At 41.5% G+C, this 27,978-nt stretch overlaps 1 protein-coding gene across 9 annotated transcripts in view; it reads right to left on the minus strand.

Annotated features, from left to right (window-relative positions):
* Nucleotides 1–24,924: 24,924 nt before the first annotated feature.
* CEP170 (centrosomal protein 170) overlaps nt 24,925–27,978 on the minus strand; it is a 106,595-nt gene continuing 103,541 nt past the window's right edge. For all 9 annotated transcript variants that reach the window (XM_064445795.1, XM_064445796.1, XM_064445791.1 and 6 more), the window contains one exon: nt 24,925–27,270. In XM_064445795.1, coding sequence (XP_064301865.1) covers nt 26,984–27,270 — 287 coding nt within the window. In that variant the 3' untranslated portion in view covers nt 24,925–26,983. The remainder of the gene's footprint in view (nt 27,271–27,978) is intronic.

Genomic DNA, 27,978 nt, shown 5'->3' on the forward strand with positions numbered 1-27,978 from the left:
CTTCTACCTTGTAGGAAAAATGACGGGTTAAATGCTGAATAAGGCATTCTAAAATGCCATCCATCTTCCAGGAAGTAGATGACAAGGTGATCAGAAGACACAGAATCAAGGAGCTGTTGGGATAACAGGGGCTGGGGTCACTGGTACTCGACACTATCACTTGCATCTTCATGACAATCTTATTGCAAGCTGAACCCGTAGAGAGGCCAGAAGTAGAGACTGGCATGTACTTAAGCCTTGAGAAAAAAGCCTCAGGACAGAGCCTGAAACATCGCTGCTACATTATTGGCATACTTTAAGTGGAATCCAGGCGGTTCCTATGAGAACTGACTTTGAGGAGGAAAAATAACTTCATAAAACCTTACAGATAAATTCTGTAGAGACTTAACTACAGCAGCTCACAGGTCTTTGGCCATCTTAGTTTGACAGGGGGGAAAAGATGCATGCTGTCAAAGATTATATAAATAGAAGAACAGTGACCCGTATGATATTGTAAATATTTATTACTCTCTTTGTGGTAAATAATTTCAATTCCCTTCTGATTTGGTGAGTGCAATTTTATCTACAGTTCTGTGAAGTAAAATCGGAATCAAGTTCACTTTAGTTAAGGTAAGGCCATCTCTCCATCCTGCATCCTAGTCTGTTGTCAGTGGTCAACTATATACAGGAAAAGCCTCACTGGCAGAGGTACCTTGGAGTAAAGGAGACCCCTAATTTGTATTTGTGAAAGTAACTTGATGATTCAGAGCCAAAGAAAGGTGAAACTTCAGTAGAGTTACACCACTATAAAACTACAGTGAACAAGAGCAGAATCAATACAGGTATTGCTCTGTATCTCATGCTGTTGAGAGGGCCTCAAATCACCGTTGATCCCAGTTGCACTGCCTCCATATTTAGCACGGCATTGCAACTTTTTTATTATCCCACAGACAGAAAAGGAATGACTAACTCAAGAGCCTTCTTTTATTAATGACCCAGATATTTAATCAGCAGCTGTTTACTTCATCCACCTTTCAGCTATGTAAAGAAACTCTGCTTGCTTATCTTTGAAGTTCCTTGTTTACCCCTCATTGAGTGTGATGAGTTTTGACACACTGTGCTAATTTAATTTTGTTTTTCAAGTCTGTGGCATGAAAACAGATCTTAAAGCTGGTTTTCATTGTATTTTTATATTCTCATAGCTGAGAGGTAGTCGGCTAGATTCTTCCAGAAGCTCTGGAGCTTGTAGTACTGTCAGTAGAAAGAAGATGGAGCACTGCCGCATCCCAGAGCACGCAGAGTCTGAACATGGGCTACACCATGACAGTCTGTAAATAGTAGCTGCATGAGGCAGCAGGATAATCCCTCCGCCTTGCTCCCCTGATGTGAATTGCCTTGTTAGGAGCTTGAAATGTAGCCATGATATTACCAAACAGCACTGCATGTACACCAAGACATCTGAATCAAGCTTACATTAAGCTAGTCACTGGGGGCAAGAGGCCTTCAGCTGATGGTTTAACTATATTTATTCGGGGAGGATTAATGAATTATTCCTCCTGTGAAGCATGAATTCTTTATGAGTGGTGATATTTGTTAAAAAATTAGTGTTTGGAAGATTTGGGGTAGGAAGGGGAGAGTTAATGCCAGGCTTTGTAGCATTGAAACACAATCAGGTATTTCTTGACGTAAATAGATAGGATAACACTAACTTTCCCTGGTAGAATGAATCTTACTGACAGTACAATTCTTCTGCTGGTATTCATTATGCTCTGGAATGAAAATGTAACCCATTTGCTTTTTAAAAAACTTGCTCTCTGAAAACCAGGTATTTTGCTCATTATAACAAATTACCAGTTACGTAGATGAGTTACAGATTTTAACAGTGCTGACATCTGGAGTATGTTAATCAGGCATATATCAGCAGTACCCTTATAAGAGGAATGTAACATTTGTTTGCTTCTATGTTGCATGGCAGTGGAATACACTTGAACACAGAAATATTTTCCAGTTTTAGAAGAATGCCTTCAAGCATTAACCTTAAGGGTATCAGTCATCATCTGGGATTAATAACCAACTGGTAAAAACCAGCTCAAAGCAAAGATAAAATTAATGTTGCAGCCAAACACCAGCAGATAAAATTTGGCTGAGCAGCTGTGTTTCTAAATCAACTGTCACCTAAAACGTGACATAATCTATGTCGTATTATGAAGTAGATGTTTTGCTCAAAAGATGATCCACTGATACATATGCTCTACTTTTAAACTGGAACGGGGCTTCACCTATGAGGACTTTTTACTTACGCTGACAAGTAGCTGCCTGCTGGTGAACCTATGCTGAAGTGTTTTCTTTTTTCTGTGGATGACAGTTCAGGCACTAGGCATTTCTGAAAGTCGGAAAGAAACCTGGGATGCAAAGCCCTTGTTGTTTTACCTTACTTATTTATATGACAGTTTAAATGGGACAAGTGTGTTGACACAGAAGACTGCCATGTTTTTCCTAAGAAAACAGGGAGCAAGAAAGTAAATTATCACATGATTTCACCATTACAGTTTTCCCCAGAAGCAGACTAGAGGGAATGAGGCTGATGCAACTGAAGGACATGCAAGAGTTATGAAATCCTGCATTTGACACTATTTGACACTATTTCCCTTTCTTCCTTCTCTAAACCTCAACTAATATATTTGAGTTCATTTTTGTGGGCACAAAAGTTCATTTTCTTAGGTACAGAAGGAAAGCTGCCAATACATTGGGTGATGTGACTGATACTAAGGTTTTAGAAAATCATCTTCAAAATCTACAAATGTTTGTTTCCAGAGCTCCTAATTTACATGAATGCCACCATCAAGGAATGCACATAATGAATCGCACACATGCAGGCTGACATGACAGGAAAGCTACTAAGCTGGGCTACTGCCTGGAAATCAGTTCTAGCAGAACCTTGTTACAAGCTGCTGCCGAATCCACACAGTGCTTGTGCAAGTTATTCATACAGAAGAGTATCAGAAAAGGTGTTAAATGGGGTAAGTTTGGCATTCAGAATAAGAAGCCTTTTGCCCTGCAGTCTGAACCCTCTGGAGGTACTTGGGTCAAAGTTCCAGAATTCTTCCACAAGCACAGAGATGGCAAACGTTTTCCTCATAATGAAATAGGTGTGGTCCATACAGGTAACATCATCCCATGGGCTGCAAAATAAATAAGGCATGTTGCCAACCCTGCCTGTGTTGTAGCATGCCACATTGTGTGAAAGATATTGCTGTGACTGTTACCTAAAACAGGAATGTTTACATGAGTGAAACTCTTCCTCACAGGTAAACTCTGTATGCTACTATTCAGCAAGTTAATTTGTATGGTTTGAACTATCAATCAATAATTTTTCCATTAACTTTGCATTCATGAAAGGTACTGGAGAGAAACTATTAATATATTAAATATCTAATTCCCAAATAATAGTTTTGGAAAGGATTTGGACTGACATAATTTATCATCTATGAGAAAGGTTTAAGTTTCCAATATTTTAAGTGGCCTATAGAAGTTGCAAAACAAAACAAGTCCCTTAACCTTTAGTGTGTTTTCAGCCACACTAGTTTCTGTATTGGCACCGAGTATTTTCTTCACTATACTTCACATCTTCCTGGGTGCTTTCGTCATCTTTTCTGATTTTTCTTTACTGGTGAAGGTGTAAATTTTGATTATGTGTGGACCAGAGTAAAAATACCTATTATTTACAAGTAATCACAGCAAAACTGTAAGCGTGCCATTTCTCAGATTCCTGAAAAGGGATCAGATGAATGTCTCTTAGAAGAGATCCAAGACCTAATCCTTGATACCTTGTCCAAATCTTCCACTGACCGCCTCAGTGAGAGTTTGAGGACTATATGAAAAAATGGAGGAACAGCCCTAAAATGACAGATTATCTCCATGTTGTCAGGGTTCCTGGTGGTTTATTCATTAAAGACTTTCCTCTTCTTTCTCGCTGCTAGTTTTGTTCCACCATAGCACAAGTCTCACTTATCCAAGACATACAGGTTTTTCATCCCATGTAGAAGTAGTCTGTAAAAAACCAGCAAGTCTTAACACCTTCCCACACTCAGGCACAGATGACAAGAAAGAGTCATCTTTGGTTTCTGTTCCACAGGACAAAGGATAAACTCTCCACTGATCCAAAAATGGATCAGTGGGATACACATCCCTCTGTATACCCCAACCTGCACCATGTGCTCACACCTATCTTTTTTGACTTTTCTCCTGAGTATATCAACTCAGAGAATCGCCCTCAGCAAGATACAGCCCATCTTAAAAAACCTCTGGTAAAAAGACACTACCGATGGTGGCTGTTCCTACAGCTTTCCTCTGCCTCAGTAACTGGGACAGCGCTTTAATTCCTACCCAAAGGTCACAGCAGAACTGTTAGCTCATTCCTGAAAGTTAAAGATTCAAGTCTTTCTCAGACTTGGTAAAATCTAATCATATTTCAGAATTGGGATTGAACCCTAAGAGAAGGATGAATCCAACTGCAAAGATGCACCGCTAATTTTCACATTGTACCAGTTGTAAAGGTCTTTCACCAAACTCAATTTCTGTAATGTGAAAGGAAAATAAACAGTTGTTGAATTAATAGCCTTTTCCCTGGATTTTAGCTAAGTCTGAATTCCCGTTTAATATATGCTATTAGAAATGGCCAGTCCCACATCTCAGGACGAAAATACTTAATGCATAACAATGCATAATACATAAAGGAAAAAAAAATAATGGGGGGGGAACAGGAAGCCGCTTAATTAATCTAAGTTCAGGATTAGTTTTACTGAATAGTAGATTTCAAAATGACCCTGATATGCTGATTCTCCTGTGAATTTCCTGCTTCATTACAGAACAGACTTACCAAGACTGAAAATTCTTACTCTACTTCAGTAAGCTTCCAAACCTGCCTGGCTTTTTCCAGTGAGTTGAGAAGAGTTATAAATCGAATGCTTACGCAATTAATAAAAAAAATGCAGCACCTTCTCCACATGTAAACCTCAGTCCTGTGTTTTTAGTATTTATTAGCCCTCTGCCTTCTTTTGAGAATCCAGAACTTGAAATTACTTCTGACAATGAAAGCTCCCAGCAGTCTCAAATCCCAAACCCAAGCATTTTCTCAGTATACAAGTACCAGTCTCATGGGGTAAACCACGGCTGAAAACAGGTGAAAAGAAAGATAATCATGAGCAAAAGGCAGCATGCAAGGTAATCTCTGCATGTATCTTCCTCAAGAAGGCATTAAATTGTTGGAAAAGAAGGTGCTTCCTCCAAATGAGAAAACAAATCCCTGAAATGTGCTGCTAGTCACAGTGCATTGCAGAAATCCATGTTCAGGTTACCCATGCCGCTAAGCTGCAGTGGGCTTCTCAAAGCTGGAAAATGGTTTCTCCATAAAGAATGGGGGAAGGCAGGGGGTGGCAAGGGGAAAGTGCAGTAAAGGACATGAGGCACTTATTTGTGGCTTAAAATAAAGAAAACACACAATAAAATATGCTGGGCTCTGATTCATTGCTCTTCTTCAAATTTCAGGAACAACATCCAAAGTAACATCTGAAGGCACCTTACTGAGATGCTGGAGGGAGCTAACACCTCTCTATCTGCAAACTAAGACAAAAATCCTTGTTATCCATCCTCCACAGGCCACTTATTTTAGTCATTCACAGGTAGAGCTCCTGAGGTCGTTTGCATGTTCTTTTAAATCTGAGGCCCTAGATAACAAAAGCTGCTTCAAGGAGGCACTGATGTGCACAGCCTGACCTGACCTTCACCTGCTTCAAGTACAAAACAGACCAGTACGCACAGACCGTAGTCGGACAGGCATCTTGATTTTTTTTGCTCCCCATCCCTATCCTGGATACCAGTACCTAGGCATCAAGCACCTGTATCTAATGTAACTGTATTATACACAGAGCAACAGTCTCAGAAAAAGCATCCACATAACTGTATTCCCATATACCATCCTGGGACTTGTACTCACAGGTGCGTGTACACGCGCGCACGCACGCACGCACAGAGCAATTACATACACAGTTACTAGCTGTTTCCCATCTATAACTGGCTGGTTGTCCATGAATTGCTGTAACTGTGAGCAACACCACAGTGATGGTTCTGAAACTTTAGACCAATGTGCCATCTAGTGACAACACAGATGATCCTGAAAGCCAAACTCGGATCCTTTCTACCATTTTATCTGAGACAGAAATCGCTGACTCTTGCCCCATGAGCCCGCTTCAGTTTGGATGAGGTTTGGGTTTCCAGGTTTTTACTTTGTGCTCCAGGAGAAGCTTTGGACTCTGTAATCATGAGTTTCCGTACAAACTTGTGTGTTTGTTTTGAAACAACACTTAGCCTGCAATGGATGACTTTGTAGCTGCTTTCTCCAGCACCTCACATTATGTTTACTACCCACATTCTTAGAAGGTCCTCCTTTATGGGGGTCCAAGAACCTCCCAGGTATTCAAGGCTGGACATTAATAGTCCTTTCCTCTTTTTCTTTTTCTCCTGTCTGCAGTTGGAACAGCTTGATTAGTTTATAATGAGGTTCATTTGTATTTGAAAATGTCCAATTGCCAGGAAATTGCTGCAGAAAAAGCAGACGAGGGAAGAGAGTTTAACATTTTATTCTGAAAATGTCCTTAATTTAAATATTAGCAAGAGGTGGTCATTCAGCAGAGCAATATCATCATCTGCATTACAACCATACCTGAAAGACAATGAAAAGATATAAGGAAACTGACAGAAGACCTTGCGTTTTCATGACTTGCATCGAGCTTTGTTTTAAATTAAACATTTCTTAAACTAGTTATATATGAGTTATATATTTGTTAAACACATACATATCTGTGTGTCCATCTATGTTAAAAAATAGACACCTGTCAAATTAATGTCTAAATAAACATTAATTACTCCCAAGTATTCTTGCGTAGAGGTTTCTAATGGTGATCACAAGTGGTGATCACAAGAGGGGCAGAAAGCAGTAGTGCAAGGTACATACCTGTACCAGACAGCTGACACAGGGCAGAACTGGGATGATAAAACACCGGAACAGTCAGAGCTTGGCTAAAAGTCATTCAGAAGACACACTGAAGCATGAATAAAGGTCAAGAAAAGGAATCAGCTGTTCTCAATCATTTAGTAAGCAGAAATTGAAATTACTCACTCAGCTGCTACAAAAGTAGAACAAGATCAGAAATGTTGACCCAAGCTGGAAAGTTCCTGAGGACCTCAAAAGAGAAACAGACAATTAACAAGAGAAACAACAGAGAAAAATGTGCAGTCAGCTCTGGCAATAGAAGTGGCCACCATCATAGCAATGCCGTTGTCATTCTAGATGCTTTGTCTAAAGAATAAATTCATTTAACTAGGATAATGTCAAAGTAATATTCTAGAGAAAAGATGAGCACAGCAGTGACCATTATAACTGTTTCTACTGGCATAATTTTTTTTAAGTGAGTTTGGTTACCTCTAATTTTGGCATCCAAAGACTCCATTTTACAGGACGCACAAGCCGATACACACTGCACACCTGATGCTGGAAGGTACCTTAGCCTTGTCATATTTGAAAAATCCACTATAGAAGTATATAGGTACTTTCTTTTTTTTTGTAATTATATCCAGCAATTATTCTTGTTCCCACTAAGTCTTGGGTATTGACTTCAGAAATCAAAATTAAGTCAGGTGCCAAACCTAAAGAGCTTGCAGGCTAAGATTGTTGATTCCAGAGGGTAGTGTACTGATCAGCCCCATTTAATACACTGGTTTTCCCCACAACCAAAATTTAGCTTCTCACAATCCCGTCTTTGTAAATACTTTGTCCTTTTAGTCATGTGTCCAGTACAAGCAGTGAGAGAATTTGCAAATCCCCAAGTCATTCTAAAAAAACCCATATATGTAGCTTGTAAAAACAGACCTGATGAATTGATGCGTCTCTGTGGCAAACTTCATGGGCCAAACAAGCCTGGCTTGTCTGTTGCCTTTTGCTGTCATTTCTCAGTCAGTACTATCCAACTTTAAGAAAAGGTGGAGGGTGCCGACTGGGATGACAGGTGATGCCAGTCCCAAACCTGCAGTTAGACAAGCAGTAGATCAGAAGCAAAACTGCTCTCTCGCAAGCTTTCATGGGTACAATGTTCCTAAAAGAACAAGAAATACTGTTTCGTCTTCTGAGTTGAAGTTTCTACACAGAGGATATTTAGCGGTGAAGATACAGAGCTCTATCTATAGCCTGCAGAGGCACAGTGTTCCCTTCCCGAGGATGACCCAGAGCACTAAAAGGGCACTGCATTGACTCAGTCTCTAGTCTTCATGCTTTAGTCACAGGATACGCAGCTTTACAGATAGGCCCACAGAAATTCACTTCTTCCGGAGCCATGAGCAGAAAAATAGGCAGAAATGGTCATGATAGCACTGTTTTTATCAATTATGTGGTATACCATGACTTTTTGTGGGGCTGTAAAAGTCCAGGTCAGCATGAAATCCTTATTCCCTGCTCTGTGATGGTCTAGAGCTAGCAGCCAGCCAGAGGTCATGGTCTCAACCGGGTCTTTTGCTGGGACTCAGCCCCAGTGGTGGACTAGTCCTCTCCTCTCACTTCCTTCACTGAAGTTTCTTCTCTCAACGGCTGATAGAGTGGGACTGAGTGATAACAGCAAGTTACTAAACCTGGCTCGAGCAGCCTGCAGGAGGTATACCTCATCGTAGTTCGTATCTTTCCTGGAAAGGACCTGTGAAAATTTACAGCTGCAGGGGAATAGCAGACATGACTACAACAAAGATCAGATACAACAGTGAAAGAGCTGTACAACGTGCCATGTAGCTGTATGCAGATGGACAATAGTGAAGGTCAGATTTCCTTTATTGCATATTATCTTTGTCAGTAGCAGAAGTTCAGGCAGCAACGTCACTATTTTATGTTAATACAATTGTAAAATCTGTATTCCCAGTAAAGCTGCGTCTCAATTTGTAGTTTGCCCACTTGCAGTGCTCCACGAGCTGAAGTAACGCACTCCAAGAAGCACCCTGAGACACCGAGGGCACCCTGGATCAGAGTCTAGAAGGTTGGTCAGATCCCACCCAGGTTGCCCTCATGATTTCTCCTACCCAAAACTATGAAACTACCAAGGCTGTACAGAAGGAAGAGCAGAGCTCCAGCTGAGTTCAGGTGGAGTCTAATGGAGGAGTTTGGAGTCATTTGCATGTCTCATGGGTTTCAGATAGATCCCTGATAGCACAGAGAAAGGTAATGATAACGGTTACAGCCTGAGCAAGGGCAAGAGCATCAGTAAGGATGAGGGAAAGTCACACAGTGGGGGTGACTAGTTCTGCTAAATCACACAGCATTGGAGCTGAAGGGTATTTTGTGCTATCTGTTACCCTGATGGGCAGCAATCCACAGGGCAGCGACTCCGGGCAGCAGGCAGACACAGGGAACGTGGAGAATTATCATCTTCCTGTTTCTATTTCTGCCCACAGCGGTTAGTGAAAGGAGCTGAACGGGGCAGGCAGAGAAGGGCTTGTATGCCAGCTGTGGGGAAGAAGCGGCTCCAGCCCCACACCATCCAGTTCACTCTGCTTTTACTTCCCTTCTTGTATAGCTCCACTCTCCTCCTCCTGTACCTGCGAATACAGAGGAGTGGTAGTGCAAGGAGCTTTCTACATTGTGTATGGCAGAGCTGCTTCTCCTTCAGTCCCCTACCTGCTGTCATATAGCTGCTGCAAGCACAAATGATGCTTCTGTCCCTTCCCCCCGTGACTGCTGCAGGTGGGGCATCATCCTACCAGAGCCTCAAGTGGCTGAAGGAGTCAACGCCTGAGTTTTACTGCACATTGCTACACAAACAGCAACTTCAATGGCTTTTAAATCCAAGACCTGTTTTTAAGAATTGTGATGTCTATTTGAGTTAAGTCAAGCAATTTTATGGTTTCTAAAAGCCCAGAACAATCCAGCTACCAATTGCAAAACGGCTGAGTCACTCACTGTATCAGGTTTGATATTTATAAGTACTTCTGCATGGCTGTATATAGGACAAAGCACAGTTCAGCCATCTGCCACACAGCTGGATGGCTTGTGTCCCACACGGGCTGATTTGAAGGTTGACAGCTGTAGCTTTCCTGAAAGAAAGAAAAAGAAAAAGAGAGAGATGGGGAGAAGGGAACAAGTATTAGCACATAGGCGCACAATCTCCACAGGCTTTTCTAGTTTATGCTTCCCTTTCTGTTTCACTCAACAACGCGCTATTTCAGCACCTCCCAGGTGCTCATTCAGCGGCACAGCATGTGCGTCTAATGTGTGTAAGAGTTGAGTGTTGACTTCTTTGAGCTCTTTGGTGAGAAACAAGAGCCTGTGCTGGTGAGATGCACACAGTGGAGGGGACAGAGACCTGCCAGCTACCACCATGGTCTGCCGACTCCCTCATTTTAGTTACGAAGAATCTTTGAGTCCTGGATATGTTTGTATTGCAAAGAAAGTAAGAGTAGAAACACTTCCATCAATATACATGTATTAAAGGATCTGGTCTGATCAGTTTTTTTTCTTTTGTGAGACGATAGCACCTTAGTTTGCCATCTGGTGATGTGTAGAAGGTGAGCAGAAGAGTTACTTGTGTAAGCTGAGAAAGAAAAGTTTCTAGAAGAAATAGCTGCTGAACAGCAGTAGTAGATGGCATAGAGAAGAGAAAACCTGAGCATCTGCTTTTCTTTTCTAAGGCTTCCCCTCTTGCAGGGCTGGGAACGATCAAGAAGCAAGAGACAGCCAAGTATCTGTGCCAGGAATCACAACAGCAATTGTCTCAAAGTCCATACATGGTAAATAGCCAGGATAACCTTACAAATGTTTAGAAAAAGCTCAGTATGAATGTGGACTGACATGGATAACATTTTGAGTTGATAGAGTGTAGTGCAGGCACTCAGTCTAGAATAATTGACCTGATTTTCAGCAGTTCTAATTACCCCTATTCCTTGTAATGGAGTGAGTGTCAGTGAAGGGTAAACAGCTGAAATGGGGTAGTGTGAACCCTTGGTTTAAGTACTAGAAGGTAAATCAATATAATACAAATCTTTCTAATCACTTTCTACTTCAGCTTTGTGTCTCAGCATAGTCTCCAGAGATGAGCAGGAGTTAAAGGGAAACAAGAAATAAAGAAAGGAAACTGAAAAATTGCATGCTCTTTGGATCTGAAAAATCTAAAATGATGACTCCATATCACATATTAAATCTTTATTTCAGACATGATTTCATATGTTTTCTCTTAACCACATGTGTCATATCCCAAATGTCTATAGAATAAAAATCTAAAGCTTTAAATCACTAACTCAGAAGTGTGAACTCATTTCATCTCCAGATGCCTGTCACACGTGAAATGAGTTTGACATGTTCAATTTCTTTTCACAGCTAGCAGAAGTCTTGGTTCCTTCCTTAGCACCAAAAATATATATGTATATATGGTTTGCAATCCTAGCTCACATTACAAATTATCAACAAAATCCATTGGCAAAGCCACAGGGAGTTGCCTACAAGAAGTTGCTTGCAAAAATATTACCTAGTTGTTTTCAGTGTTTCACTACAAATTCCTCCTAGTAATGAAAAAATGTTGTAAAGATAAGGCAAATTGCTGTAAATAACATAAAAGAGAAACAGGATGAAAGATGAGAAACGTCCCCCATTCCTCGAGAGATCGATTCTTATTTGCACAAATCTGAAGAAACTGGCAGAAATTCACCGTGTGTCTGGGAAGCAGGACTGATTACAAAGCAAAGTAAATTAATGTTTTTATCAGTTTACCTTGCGTGCCCAAAGGAATACCATAGCCAAAATTTGGAGCAACAGACACCAGTTATTTTTTTATGTAGGTCAGCCATTTACATAGCCTCACCATTAATCATCTTTGAATTGCTATATTTGGTTGTGCAGTTGAGACAGGAGGGCTGAAATTTAGCAGGAGCTGGTGCATATTGCACTGCAAATCAGGAGGTGGGTTTAATGCCATCTGAGAAAAGCCATGTTGTAGTTTGAACTTTAATTTGATATCATTAACTGTACTTCATGACTAATGCTGAAATCCTAAGGGCTGTTTCTCATGGCCTCAAGCTTAATTCCCTAATGATCAACTATTGTTTTATCCTCTCTGTCTGTAGTTCCACAGATGTGCATGGGAAATGTAAAATTTGCAAAGGCAGATTTAATCCTTCTGTTGTATGATGGTAAATGTCTAAGGAGTTATAACAAAACAAAAAACAAAAAACCCTGTAGCTTTCTTACAAACCACTTGTCACATTCTTTTCTTTGGAAAAAAGTAAAGTGGCATGAGATAGATGAGTCAAAGAATAAAGTACCCTATAGGTAAAGAGAGCACCACACCCAAAATTAGGTAGCGAGTTACCTGTGTCACATTGTTCTGAAGTGTAAATGTGAATAGCAGGAATTAAAGGCCACTGATACTGCGATTATAATGCTTAATATCAAATAGGAGATAGTTATAACTGTCTTGGTTTCATTTCTCTGGCAGCAAAGGAGCCCCTTCTAGGTGAAAGAAAGCCAGACTAGGAGACAGTCTGAGTACTCTCATCTTCTCATACAAAACAACATCCCTTATTCTCAGACCACCAGGATCAGGCAGTCCTGCTCAACAAGCCACAACATGGCTAGGACCATTCTAGGTGTGCTGAAACATGAAAGAATTACCAGGGCTTAAGGTTCAATTGGGTCTAAAAAGAAAATGGTGGAGTCAGAGCTAGAAAAACAGCAGTAAAAGCTGGAGGTTTTTTCAGTCTCAAGGTTGGAGATACTGCTTGTTTCACATTTTTTACCTTGTCATTTCATGGACAGTAAGTATCCTGCTGGCCTGCAGCAGACTTCTTTCAAGACTTTCAATTTCAAATTCCTTCCCTCTCCACCTCTCCAAAGTGCACAAAAGCAGGGCAACCTGTAGCGCCAGGAGTTTTGTTACGTGACCTGGCTGGTGATGGGCAGCCTTCCTCCTGGCTATTCTTCCCTGAGTGAGCCAGGCTTGTTTTAGTCCTTACTCGCAGGTTGTTTACAGGAGCTGGCTCTCCACAGCTGCTCTGAATTCAAGATGAGTTGTTGTTCAGCCCCTGTAAGCATCTGGCCATAGCAATAATAATGTCACTATTTAAGTGTTTAATGCACAATCTCTTCATGCATTCCACTGCAGAGATTACATAGCACAAATTGCTAATTTATAGCAGTCTATTAAAGCTATCTCAAGCTAATTTAAATTAATTCTGCTTGGCTATTTCTCATCTAATAGCTGTTGTTCTCACTGCTCAGGTAACTCACACTCCTGAAAATAGTAAAATGTGGTAGCCTACCATTTTCATTTACATAATTTTTAAAAGCTCAGTTACAGGTCATTGATTACTGAGTCCAGCTCTGGAGCCCTCAGCACAGGACAGACATGGACCTGTTGGAGTGGGTCCAGAGGAGGGCCATGAAAATTATCAGGGATGGAGCACCTCTCCTGTGAGGAAAGGCTGAGAGAGCTGGGGTTGTTCAGCCTTCTTGAGTCTTCCCTTCTGGAGAAGAGAAGGCTCCAGGGGCACCTTACTGCAGCCTTTCAGTACTTAAAGGGGGCTTATAAGAAAGATGGGGACAGACTTTTTAGCAGGGCCTGTAGTGATAGGACAAGGGGTAATGGTTTAAAATAAAAGAGGGTAGAATTTGACTAGATACAAGGATGATATTTTTTACGAGGGTGGTGAAACAGTGGAAGAAACAGGAAACACAGGTTGCCCAGAGAGGTTGTGGAGGCCCCATCCCTGGAAACATTCAAGGTCAGGCTGGACGGGGCTCTGAGCAACCTGGTCTAGTTGAAGGTGTCCCTGCTCACTGCAGGGGGGGTTGGACTAGATGACCTTTAAAGGAGCCTTCTAACCTGAACTATTCTATCATTCTATGACACACCTTTTGATGTAAACAGTTATACATGTTGCTGAGAGCACGACAAATCTGGAAACCAAGGTAAGTACCAAATGGCGTTTTGCAGCAAAGGGCTAGCTTCTCAACATGAGCACTTAATTACATTGCTCAGCACAGCTGACATGAGTTAATTCTTATTGATGTTCCCCTGGAAAGCATTATAGAGAATTAAGGAATAAGTACAGGCACAAAAATATCCAGCTGAAATATTGCTTTTGCTTGTGGTGTGGTGTCAGTGGGATGGAGTTTCTGTGACTGTACCTGTGGAATGGATGCAGTGTTGTTCTTTAACCCCAGCTGGCAACCAAGCCCCACACAGCCGCTTGCTCACTCCCCTCACAGTGGGATGGGGGAGAGAATCAGAAGGGTAAATGTGAGAAAACTCATGGTTTGAGATAAAGATGGTTTAAGAGGTAAAGCCAAAGCTGCGCGTGGAAGCAAAGCAAAACAAGGAATTCATTCACTCCTTCCCACGAGCAGGCAGGAGTTCAGCCATCCCAGGAAAGCAGGGCTCCATCACGCATAACAGTTACTTGGGAAGACAAACGCCATCACTCCAAACATCCCCCCCTTCCTTCTGCTTCCCCAGCTCTATACGCTGAGCAAGATGTCGTATGGTGTGGGATATCCCTTTGGTCAGCTGGGGTCAGCTGTCCCAGCTGTGCTCCCTCCCGACTCCTTGTGCACCCCCAGCCACTCGCTGGTGGGGTGGGGTGAGAAGCTGAAAAGGCCTTGGCTCTGTGCAAGCCCTGCTCAGCTGTAACGAAAACATCCCTGTATTATCAACACTTTTTTCAGCACAAATCCAAAACACAGCCCCATCGTAGCTACCATGAACAAAATTCTCTACCCCAGCCAAAACTAGCAGAGTCTGTGACAGAGGAAATGGTTTGAACTTGTGGGAGAAGCAGTTACCTGAGGAGCTCCCGTGTGGGCTTTCTTAGAAGTGACTGCCTAAAGGAGCTGCCAGCAACCAGGGAGGCAGCTAGAGATAAGGATGGCACATGCCAAGAAAACGCAGAGCCTGAGCTGCTGGCAAATGTGTCAGATACAGAAACAACCCACAAAAAGATGAGATACAACAAATAAGAGACACTCCTAGTTACCCACCTCTGGTTTTTCTTCTGTCCCAACATCCCATTTCCATTACTGTTGTGGTCAACCCCATATGAAGATTTGCTTCACACACCAGATGACAGAGTCAGGAAAGCCCTGGATGCTCATGGTTGATCTCAGGCTCATAACAAAATGAAAATTTGGATGTTTTTCGGTCATGTCGATGACAGCAGATGCAGGAGGGAGTGTTCAATGGACCTGGCACTGTCTTTGCTCAAACAGCCTTTCCTGACCTTCTTCAGGAGAAGGTGGCATGTCCCAGAGGCTGCCTGCCTCACTGCGACAGACTCCTTCACAGCTTCTGTTCTGTTTCTATATGAATGAAATCAAGACCAGTGGGTTGTTCAGCTTCTTGAGATGTCACTGTCATTTTGTATATTTAGTCAAGGAGAAAAAAAATAGTTAATTCCTTCTATTTCCTTCATAAGTGTAGAAGCCAGCCAGGCAAACACACTCTCAACTCAGTCAATATTTGACTCAGATTTGGGATGTTTCATTGCACAGGACACAGGTATTCTTGGCTTGTTAAATGGTCCCAAAATGTTAAATATTCTTGACAAGAGGAGCCACTTTTCTGACTCCACAGAAAGGCTCAGAGACCACCATGCAGTTGGCAGACAGACCCAGAATTTGAGGACTGCAGAATTAATTTACATCCACCTCTATCCTGTGGGTAAGAATGGATTCACCTTGGATTCTGCTTTTAGAAAGAGATCTTTAAAAACCAAAATGGACATACGTAATCCTGTTTTGCTCTTCAGAAAGCTGCTTGATACTAAAAGGAAAATAAATGCCTAATCTGTGTTATGCTACATTATGGTTTAAAACAACACAAAATCACCCACGGAAAGTTCTCATGGTGCTTTTAAGACAGGTTTTGCTTTTAGTTGTGAGTTCCTCCCATTACAAAGCACATGAAATATTAATTATTGTAGACCTAGATAAAAATATAATGTGTTAAGATACAGATACAGTTATCAGTGAAAAACTGGTCAAATTCCTTCAACTCAATGTAAGAAAGAGAGGAAGTTTTGCTGACGTACCGTGCAATGAAGCGCTTTATTGTGCGGTCACCCTGCTCTTCCTGTGCGTCATCACTAGGGAGCAGCTGCTTGATACTCCTTCCTACTGAACAGCGGCCTCTTGGAAGTATCTCCTCTGCAGATGAACCATTTGTGTCCACATCTGAAACAGCTCATGGTGCTCCACCCCACACACCGAGCACGTCCCTGTCCTCTCCTGCCTTCATGTGTCGCATTGTACGGTCAGCGTGTGCTCGCTTCTTTGTGACAAGGAGACCCAAAATTGTTATAGTGTTTTGAAAAAAAAGAGTGCGGAGCACGGGAAGTTTGTGAGGGTACTGAAACACCCATAAAGTGGTCTTCAAACAGCTCTTGGGATGGTGACATTCCTTTGAATGCAGGGATATTCAGGACTGCAATCTCATGGTTAACAGGCTGTAAACAGTAATTTTTTGAATAATCCTATGATGGATGAAGAGCAGAGGAATCAGTCTAATCCAGATTTGTGTGAGGCATGGGAAACTTTTTTATTTGCTCTGTTATAATGTTAGTATTAGGGATTTGATAGCCGGATTATCAGCTTTCAACTTGAATTCTCTGCAAAGCACATTAGGATCTTTTTTCACTGAGCATAACTTCCTTTGTTAAAAATGGAGAAAAAATCAGAACAAGCAGCCCAGAGAGGAAGGGAAGGGAAACTGTAAAATAAATTTTTTAAAAAATCATTCTCCGTTGCTCACCAGGATTTAACAGTAATAAAACCCTATAATCCAATTTTCTGGTGGAAAAAAGAAGGGGCTGCTTATTTCCGCTGTGTTTAGTCGTGCTGGCCAGGCCAAGGGCAGCCAAGCACCTGAGGAGGTGTCATGCAGCCACCAATCACGCAAGCACTTCTGGAAACACATCGCTGTTGAGGTGGCCCCATTGGCTTTCGCTGCATTTCTTCAGTGGCGGTGGCTCTTCAGAACCCTGTAGGTTGTTGCTTATCTTCATAAACTCAGCTGGAGAATGAGGACGATGCTCCAGAGAGCTACAGCGGGAGCTTTAACCCCTCAGAGCGCTGGGGAATGTACCTAAAGTCACTGACCGATCAGGCAAACTCCAACCTGGATTTGTAAAAGCTTGTACATGTGTCTTTCTATGCGGTAAAGGTTGGAAGCTGTTCATTCATACATCACGAATTTTTCTTCTGAATATCTATCAGCAGGTAAAGAAAAAATACTTACGAAAAAGTAAGTAATGGCCAAAGTTACTCCCTTTGTTACGCATGGGCAGGTCGTGTGCTGACGTGGGGGGGTAAAAAAAATTTGAGAAACTCTGAGATGCAGAAGGATTTTAAATTTGGGGAATAAAATTATTTTTGCCTGGACCACATATGAAGGGGAATTTCCATGTAGGCAATACTCAAGATACCTTTGCGTTAATTTTTCTCCAGTTACTTCCCATAATTAAATCCTGACTTATTGTTAGCACTCTACCAGCTCAGTTAATAAGACTTCTTGCCCAGAGTTCAGGGTCCAGCGTTCTGATTTTTAATATCTTGGCTTCCCAGTCATTTTCCTTGTTTGACCCCACGCAATAGCATCTTGGCTTCTCTGTTTGTCAGCACTATTTGTATATCTGGGCAAAAACCTCCTGTGTTTGAGCCAATCCCCTGCTTTTTTTTCATTCTGTAGATCCTATTCACTTGTCAAATGCCCTTTGATTTTTTAGCACTCCAGATTTTGCAACACCACCTGACAGGTTCTGGTATCTCAGTGTAGCAATGGCCCTTTCCTCCCCTCGTTCATGTATTTTGAACCAGTTCAAGGGATTTCATAAAGCTCCTGAGGAATTTTCTTTAGTTGCTTCAAGACACCCTGTGTAAGAACCACCGTTTCACAGATCTATCGTTTAACTGAACACCTGCCCTTGTTTTTGCACTACCAAAAGTTTCATTCATTCTAGGAAACAGATGTAAGCATTTACTCAAGATTTCAAAAGTGTTCAAAATGTAATGAACAAGATCAGCACCTTCTTTCTGTCCTGTAAATTAGACGTAGAGGAAGTCTCTCTTTCCAGAGCCGTTCCTGGCATTTCCCTCTTCTTCTGTGTCTGCTGGAAGGGCTGGAAGGGTTGTCCCCGTCCCATGAGCGACACAGCCCACAGCCGCTCTGGCTGCCTCCACCGTCCCCGAGAGCAAGGTCTGCTGAACTGCAGAAACTGTTTTGCCAACTGCTAGCTCCTGCAGTCCTCGCTGTTCCTGAGTTAAACCTTGAGATAAAAAAAAAACAAAAGGACACTTTTAAATATATGCACATAAATCAAGATAATTCCTGTGGAGAATTAGAGCACTTCAAGCACAGGCAGACTGTATTAATTCACATAAAACTGATACACATTGCTGCTTTCAGTGTTCTCTAATGGACAGAAATGGGGATAAATCTGAAAAATACATTTTCAGGAGACCTGTGAAAATGTTGAGACATGCACAGCACTGAGGCTCACACGTGTGATAACTCCATGTTTAACAGAAAGACGAAACTATCCCAAAACACCAAGTTAGATCCTGTTCCAACAGGCCACTGGAGAGGCTGCCAAGACCAGCCAGCTGACGCAGCTCGCTGGGAGAGATACCTACATCTCAGCAGCTCCAAATACGCCAGCAAGGAGCACTGTTAGAAACCCAGACAGGGGAAAGAGGGGCAGAGGTGAGCAAAATTGATCTGGCTGGAAAGACACAGGTCATGGGCTCCGTCACATCCACTCAGGAGTCAGGAATAACTTTGATATTAAAAAATGAGCACGGTCAGATCAAATGGTGCATTATTACTACCATCAGGCTGTACGTTGTCACCTGCTGAGATTTCAGTCACGGTAAAGCCTTGCCGCAGCACTTCCTAGGCAGCAAATGCTGTCTTGGTCTGTTTTCCCATCTGTAAGACCAAGAAGAAGCTATTTCCTCACAGAAATTTCTTAATGGAAAAAATGTTTGTGAAGTGCTTGAAAGGTTTTGGAAGGGAAGCACCACTGGAGGGTAAAATCTTGTAGCTGCTCCTTTGGCTTCAGTACCGCGGTGCGAGCCTACAAGCACTACTGACGTTTGGAAAATTATCAGGGCCAGTCCTCGGTGCTGCTGTCCAGGAGGCTCCGGGAAGTGGCAAGACCGGTTCATTGATCTGCAGTGACTCTCCAAAGCTCATTTAGCTTCAAGCTTTTCACTGTGTCTCCCTGGAGAAAATCCTTAATTAGAAATTTCATTCAGCTATGCTTTTTAATCATACCTATTGCTTTATAGATTTTTTTTTTCTACTCTTCCATGCTTTCCTGAATTTTTTTTTTCTCACTGCATTTTAAGCAGTAAGACAAGTTCAAGCACATTTCCTCGTCTGGAGGAATTTAAATATCAATTAAAAGAACCCATTGGTGTCAGCCATGATTAATTTCTTCCTACTAATTCTTAAAATCATTGCTTTTGCAATGTCATGTTAAAGCTTAGAATTGTCTTATTTAAAAGTGCTTTAAAAAAATGCCAGTGCTGGGGAGCGGGGAACAGCTTTTCTGAATTTTAGAAAACTGCAAATAAGCAAAAACCAAATGTAGTGATCCGGTTTGCACTCAGTTAAGCAAGTATGTAATTTCAGTTCCATGAACCTTTCCACTGACTTGAGGGAGACCAGCCCTGCTTGTCACAGACTGCTGGAGCATTAGGGGACACATGCATGATTTTGTTGAACACTTTTCTCCCATTTGCACAAAATCCACATATTTTCCAAATAAAACCACTTCAACTTTAAAAAGAAAATTATAGTTTTCTGTGTTAATGCCACTTTGAATTTCGAAAAATATTTAAATTGGCCAAAGTTAGAAATTTAGACGCTCAAACAGCTTGGAAGCCTAAAAACACACTCTCAGAAACTCCAAGCGGCAAATGCTGCTTACACCAGAGAGCGAACCCTGCTTGTCTAGGCTGAAACACGGCACCTCTCCCAAGTTCAGTGTGCCTGGTGCTAACGTCAGCACTGAGATAAGCCACCGAGCTGTGTTTGTGAAGGTAACTGAGCACCGGCACAGGGTGCCCAGAGAGGTGGTGGAACCTCCCTCCTTGGAGGTATTCAAAAGCCGTCTGGACATGGTCCTGCACAGCCTGCTCTAGGTGGTCCTGCTGGAGCATGGGGGTTGGACGAGATGACCTCCAGGCGTCCCTTCCAGCCTGAACCATTCTGTGATTCTGTTTTCAAATCTGTGTTTGAAATTCTGCTGCCCTTGGAAGGCTAACTGCAGTGAAGCTACAGATGTGATTTCCCAGTAAAAACCAGCCTTTTCAAATGTGTTGGAGAGGAGCTACCTTTGAGGCGGTTGTACAATTACAAAATCATCTCAAGAAATCACTAAAGGCAACGTATTTAGCTCAGAGTTGCAATGAGAAGAAAGCAACTTGAAAGGTGTTAAGGACATTGCATAAGTTGTGTTAAAAGAAGTTGATTTTTGTAAATGACCATTTTATCAGCCATCCATTGTACTGGCAGCAAGGACACGAGGAAGCTTAGTTTGCATATATCTTATTATATATTATATTATAAATATTATATTAGCATATATCCTTGCATGTTTGGAAACAAAGAATGAACAGGGTCAAGCGGCAAATTTTGGATAGCATTTGAGTTCCCAAGCGTGCAGGTAATAAGATCACACTACTACACACCTGCATCTTTAGTCAGTTAAATAAATTTCATCTGTGAGGTGCAACAATGATTTTAGGAAAACAGCATAACGTAAACTGCATTAGAGAATATGAATTTGTTTGGGGGCTTTTTTTCCTCTGTATGGAAAGAGCTTTTTATTGTTCCAGTCAGTTTATTTGAGAAACTCCAGCTACTCTGCAGAGAGAAAAATGATATGATGACTAACACACTGTCCTGGTTTTGACTGGGGTAGAGTTAATTTTCTTCCTAGTAGCTGGCAGAGTGTCATGTTCTGGATTTAATAGGAGAATAATGTGATAACACACTGATGTTTTAGTTGTTGCTAAGTAGCGCTTACACTGGTCAAGGACTTTTCAGCTCCCCATGCTCTGCTGGGTGCACAAGAAGCTGGGACGGGGCACAGCTGACCCCAACTGGCCAAAGAAATAGTCCATAACATACAATGTCAGGCTCAGCGTATAGAGCTGGGGGAGGCAGAAGGAAGCGGGGGATGTTTGGAGTGATGGCGTTTGTCTTCCCAAGTAACAGTTATGCGTGATGGAGCCCTGCTTTCCTGGAGATGGCTGAACACATGCCTGCCCATGGGCAGGAGTGAATGAATTCCTTGTTTTGCTTTGCTCATGGCACATGGCTTTGGCTTTACCTATTAAGCTGTCTTTATCTCAACCCATGAGTTTTCTCACTTTTTCTCTCCCGATTCTATCCCCCACCCCACTGTGAGGGGAGTGAGCGAGCGGCTGCTGACTGGGGCTAAACCACGACACACACATAGTATCTCCTCAGCACGTCCAGCTGCCATCCTCTGCCGCGGAGCAGGCAGGCTGCGGTCTCTCTTGCACCTGAGGCACATCTTGGACTAGAAAGCAGGTACCCCTGCACGGCTTCTGACCGGCTCTGAAAGCACCAGTCTTGTGGCCGAATTCTCGCGTGCCATCTGCATCTCCCAGCTCTCCTTTGCACGCAGGTTGCCCCGAATTAACTGCACCGCTCAGTAACACGTACTACCCTGCCCTGGGATGCGGTATTCCCCCTCCCCACCGCCCGACTTCTGTGCTTCTGTCATTTGATTTCTTTCTAGAGTTTTTACAGAAGTTTGCTTAGCCCTTTGTACTTAATTGAGTCTCCTAATCCAATAATGTCTGTTGAGAATATGGTATTTTGCCTGCTCTTTTATTAATCAGCTGTCATACTGGGAAATACCATTTATGTAACTTCACCAAGGCATTTCATTTCTTAGTACTTTTAAAATCTCCCGAGTTATCAGCAGTCATCTCTCCCATCTCTCAACAAAACCAGTCACCGATAACCTGAGCCACAACTCACATCCAATTCTGTATTACTTCCCCACTGAATTTTTCTTATAAATAACTACCTCAGAGGTGATGCTGCGAATGAAATGTGAAGTCACCCATTAAATTTTTAGAAGTTTATATATAATCCTTGTTCTTTGTGCCCAGCTTCATACAGGTCCATGTGTGCATGAACAAACATACAGAACTTAGAAACCTCATGTTGCATATATTTTTTTTAATCTTTATTATTAATTCAGCTTTTTCCATTTAGAAGGGCCAGTTTGCTTGTAAGATAAGTCATGCTTCTGCTAAACAGTTATTTTTATAAAGACCACTAGAGTCCTGATAGTGCTCTTAGCTACTCCATAGGAGCACAAAGCCTTATAAATTATAAACTTGTTTATTAATATTTAAAACAGGTCTAAAAATGCTAGCCCTACGGGACTGATGGACTAGAGCAACAGAACTTAGCAAGGAGACACGTTAATTGGCAAGTGCAAGTGTAGGGTTTATCCCTGGAATGAACAAATCTCTATCCCCTCACTCCACCGCTAAGGCCCTAGTGCTTGAATAATTTTTGCAAGTATAAATTTTGAAAATGTTGGCCCGTGTTCCCATGAGGATATCCAATAACCACAAACTCCTATTTTAATACAGCCTCCCCAAAGAGGGCATTTTGTAACAACACCCTGTCAGTTTAAGAGCTCTCTTAGATGTAAGAGCATTTGCGTCTTACAAAATAGGAACTGCTCGTGAAGTGGTGAGCAAGACAAAGTGAGCACTGGGTTTATTTTCCCCTGTTAATTCTGGTCTCATTGGAACAGGTGAAGATCAAGATCCTTGACAGCAGGCTTCCAGTTATCTTACCCTGCTTTAAAGTATTTCCGGGGCTGCACAATCCCACTTGTTTGATAACTATACTTTCCTCCAGAAATATATGAACAGTGAGAAAAAGGATCTGAAAAGGAAATGCCTTGCTGCCCAACCCCCGCTCTGTTGGCTGTCACCTGCAGGAACAGCACTGGGTAAGGCTTACCAAGCTGAAAACAAAAATTGTTGTTTTTATGAGATGACTGAGTTAGTACAGCTAGAAATGCTGTTTTTTTGCATCACGCAACTGTCCTTGGGCAGTATCGTCACGACTGATATTGTGGGATGTATTTAGTATCTGGCAAGCATGGCTGAACTACCTGGACTGTAACCCTGTCAGCACCTACAGATGTGCTCTACTTGAAGGCAGACGACAATCTTGCGCTTTTAAACTCTGATTATTCATCAAGATGAAGCTAAGCAACTTGTACGGTGAGCAGCTAAGCTTCTTCCTTGTAACTCTCTTCAGATACAAAAGACTTGGTGGTATAAACTCTCCTCGGCATGTAGTAAGTGGCCTTTTACTGTACACGCTATGACGCAGAACGCTTCACGCATTCCTGCATCCCCTTTCTTTCCACGGCTGCATGTCAGAGCAGTAATTGTAGATCTTTTCTATGCTTGAAATCTTTGTAGTTGAAATTACAAAGGCATTGACTGAAATTCAGGTTTTGGCGTGAAGCAGAGTTCTCTTCTGAGACTGAAGTACCAGCTGCTTTTGGTGTAACTACATGCTGGAGTGAAACACCATCTTGCTGTTACCAGGTCAGGCACACAAATTATACTCAGCTTTATCTCTGGATGCTACAACTAGATGTGAGTGCCGTTAGAAGTACTGGTTGGGCGTATAATTAGAACAGTGCACGTAGCTAAGGGAGGAACCAGCAGCGCTGATCAGGAAAGGCCTGAACGCTGCTTTCTCTGCGTCACCGCATGTCAGCCCACTTGCTGATGTCAAAAGGAAGCAGGGGACTGATGCAATCCGGCTGGATCTCCTAGGTACTTCTGACAAACATCTCTGCATAACCTTGGCTCAAAGTATAGCAGATAGATGAAAATATTAAGTGGGAAGACATAACAAAGTGCTACACTATCACTGCCATCAACGGGGCTCAGCGCATGAGAACACTAACCCAGAAGCGCATTCCCCTCACTTCGGCAAAGGTAGGGGGATACACTGCCAACAACTGGGGAAACAACAGCAGCCCATGAGGTTGGGGAATATGAAAAAGTCCTGAGCACCTGGAAAGCCCTTCTAACTTTTCCATGTCTTTGACTATACCTAACTGGCATCTCTGAACATCAGGAAGGATCTCCTGCCCTTCCAGAGCCGAGCGTTACTGTGTGCCGCCAGCGCAGCCTCATCGCCATCAGACTGGGGTTACAAAGGGAGAACAGGTGCCCAGAAGCAGGATCAGAGTGGCTGCTGCCAAGTCACAGCAAAGCTCGGCAGCACTGAAACGCGTCACCTGGGAAGGAACTCTTGGAGCTTTATACTAAGCTCTCAGTTTTGCTCTTGCATGAAGCTAGGTACAGAAGAGGAAATTTAGTGTCATGCAGGGAAGTCCATAGGGAGCCGAAGCTGGGGCAGAAGGAAAAAGGCAGCAGTCTGGAGCCAAATCAGAATGTTCAATAAAGTTTTCCTACATATGAAGCAGAAGGAAAGCACTCTGAAAAGCATCTACCATTGCACCTGGCAGGTGCATTAAAACTCATTTACTTTCATTCTACAAAGGCAAACGCAGGCACTATTTGGTGACTGGCATACTGGATTATTTTTGCCTTTAGCTTTGCACACAAAAATCAATTCAAGTGTGGGAATAACCCTGAGTACGGGAAAGCGAGTCCATACTGTCAGCACAGAATAAATGATGCAGCAGCGGCAATAATACAACTTTTTCCAGAGAAAAGATGTTTATGAAAAAATGTCATTTCCTATTTCAGTAAAGGTAGGTTAGACTGCAGGAAGCCTCTGTGAACTTCCCAGCTCTCAATTACATATTCACACGTTTGTAAAGTTCCAGAAACACTTTATTTAAAAATGGAGTTGTAAATGCATATAACAAAATAACATACATAATAAATGTAACAAAAATAAATAAGGAGAACATGTTCATACAAAATAAGAACATAGTAATGCAAAATGCTTATTACAGAACGTAAAGTTATAAACGCCTGAAAGAACACAAAGAGAATCTTGCATGAAGAGCCTGCACCTTTAATCCTTCTGAGCCACTTCCCACTTTCCACTCGAGTCTGCAGAAAAATTATGTTCCCAAGCATTAAACAAAAGAAGAAATTATGGCGATGGTTTTGTACACTCGGTTTTCAACACCTAGCTCTAGTTTCGATTTCTTTTTGCCCTTCTGCACCTTCTAAAACTTCTCTTGTAGCCTCTGTAAAATAGTGTAGTTCAGGCTTCCACAGTTAGCTGGAGTAGAGCATATTGAGTCATACATGAAGGCTGTTTGCTTTTAATTTTTTTAAAGAAAATATGAAATCCATTATACAACAGATTAGTGGTTTTGTTTTTACATCTCTACAAAAAAAGTTTTTGCATTTTTATTAACTGGTCCAACTTTTACTGACGTCTGAAAGCCTGTACAATTTAAAAGTGTACGGAAAGTATTTTTTTTTAAACAAATGTCACATAGGATTATTGCTGAAATATTAAAGACCATTTCATAAAAGCTGCAAAACTGTATCTTTAACCTTAATATATAGAGACTGATGCAAACATAGGAAAATTCCAGTCTATTAGTTACATTTAACAGAAATAACATTCCTCCAAGTTACAGTGTTCTGGAAATACAAAGTAATTTATTTTTATTATTATGTCCAAATGTTAAGTTACTGGGACAACTTATAGGGAAAATAGGCTTATATAGGAAACTTTAAATAGACTTGCTTTTCAGTGGTAGAAGCAAAATGTCTATGTTAGCAGTCGTCTTCCAGAATCCTTTTAAATATGTAAGACAGAGACAGCTTTACTAGCAAGACTACAGGAAAATATACAGAAGCAAATAAAATCATTTGCTTGGGAGTGCATCTATCGATCAAGCAAATTATGACAACACTAGTTCCGAGTCCCCTAAAGAAAATTTTACATCTCATGATCATTCCAAGGACCAGTAATTTCTTCTGTGAGCTTATGTTGCATTTGAATTGGCAATAGCCCACTTGCCTCAATATGCTTTAAAATGCCCCACAGGTATGTTTAAATTTGTTTCCTAGTTTCAACAAACATTTGGACAGACATGAGATCTGAAATACTTCTACTTCCATTAACATCAAAAAGACATTTGAAGGAGATCAAAAAGTGCCAAATAGTCTTTTCAGAAACTGGATTAAAACACAGCAATGATAATACAAGTACAGTATTATCAGTTTTCTATGTACACCAAAACACTGCTTGCCGTTTAACGATATCGATATGTTCACCTATCACTCCCAGCAAATCTTAGTGCAAACATAGGATGTGAACTTTGTAAACCCCAAGACAATTTACGCAGCAACAAGGCTATATAAATCACAGAACTGTTTGAGATTTTCAGTACACAAGAATGAATGCTTTCTGAAATCTGTCTTACCTTTGCAGTAATGTGTCATTGTAGTAAAAGATAATGTTTCCTATATAAATCATCTAATTCAGAATCAGTTGTAACTGTTCAACAGTTCTGTACAAACTTTAGTGGAGGAAGTCCATTCATTACAGCAGCTTGGCAAAGTTGGGGTTTCCGTAACATTAAATGTTAGACTGCTTGCATGGCTTTTAAAAAGAAATAGATCTATTAAGGGAAAACTGCTGATATAATAATTCTTTTGCAAAGCACACAACCACAAAGGGCAAACCTGCCACAATCTGCTTTCCTACACTGGTATCTATGTATATCTTTATGATTTGAAAAGGATTTGTGTGACAATCAAAGCATCACAGTTAAAGAAAACTGATTTAATAAAACAACTGCTGTCTGACCAAGCCTTTTTTTTTTTTAAAAATTATAAAACCAATATTATAATTTTTCCTAAACATTCCACATGAAAGGTTTTTGTATCAACATTGAGATGTCACTCACGCAGGGTGGCATCTTCCTCTTCCCCATCTGGGTTAAACCTATTGAAATGTATGCTGAAATCCGACTCAGATTCAGCATTCTCAAATTCAGCTGCAACAGGGACGGCGGCGGGTCGAAGAGCCCGAGCTTCAGGCTGGCAGTTTGGCTGCACTTGAGGGCGGCTACTTTGGGAAACCGGACTGGACTTCGGCTTCGGCTGCGCTGGTAAGATAGGGCTGGCGAATCCCAAGTTGCTCAGAGCATCCAGGGTACCATCAGGGTCGATCATAGCATTAATTGCTAAGCAATCAAGAAAAGATGAAAGGGATAGGGAAGAAACCATAAAAAATATTAATAACCTGTTCTATTTTTATGATGATAGACATGAGCTTTTATGTGTGTTGCCCACTACAAACGAGTGGTGTAGCCGACATATATGTAGCTGATACATATATTTAAAAGCATTTAACATATATTAAAACTTCAGATGAACTGAAACTGCACAAACTAACACTGCCTGATGTGTGGACAGGAAAGAACGATGACAAACTTCTATGATTAGCTTATAGGGACTGGAAGATGGGATTTTTAAGTCATGTTTAAGGGGCTTTTTCTCTAATATTACCATTATGTTATGCTTCATTCAACCCCACCCTCCCCCAAATATCCATAGCTGCTAATTCCATGATTGAATTACATTTGTATAAAAAAAGCAATAATCTATCCTTTTTAATGCATAATGATGGACTTATTGTCCCTCTCCCTCTACACAGTGAGGGCAAACTGAAGCACCTAGTACAATTTTACTGTACTATTAACACATTGTCACATCTAACAGAATCTATTTTATTTTATTTTTATTTTATTTATTTATTTTATTACTAACATCTATTGGAGCACGACTGTGTACACAAGGAAATGATCTGGCCTCTTTTTCTGGGCCTTGTTTCCTTGTCATGTTTTCTAAACATAATATAATTTGTAATATATTAATGTTTTTTAATTATA

This window comes from Phalacrocorax carbo, chromosome 3, assembly GCF_963921805.1.
Source record: "Phalacrocorax carbo chromosome 3, bPhaCar2.1, whole genome shotgun sequence".
NCBI lineage: Eukaryota > Metazoa > Chordata > Aves > Suliformes > Phalacrocoracidae > Phalacrocorax > Phalacrocorax carbo.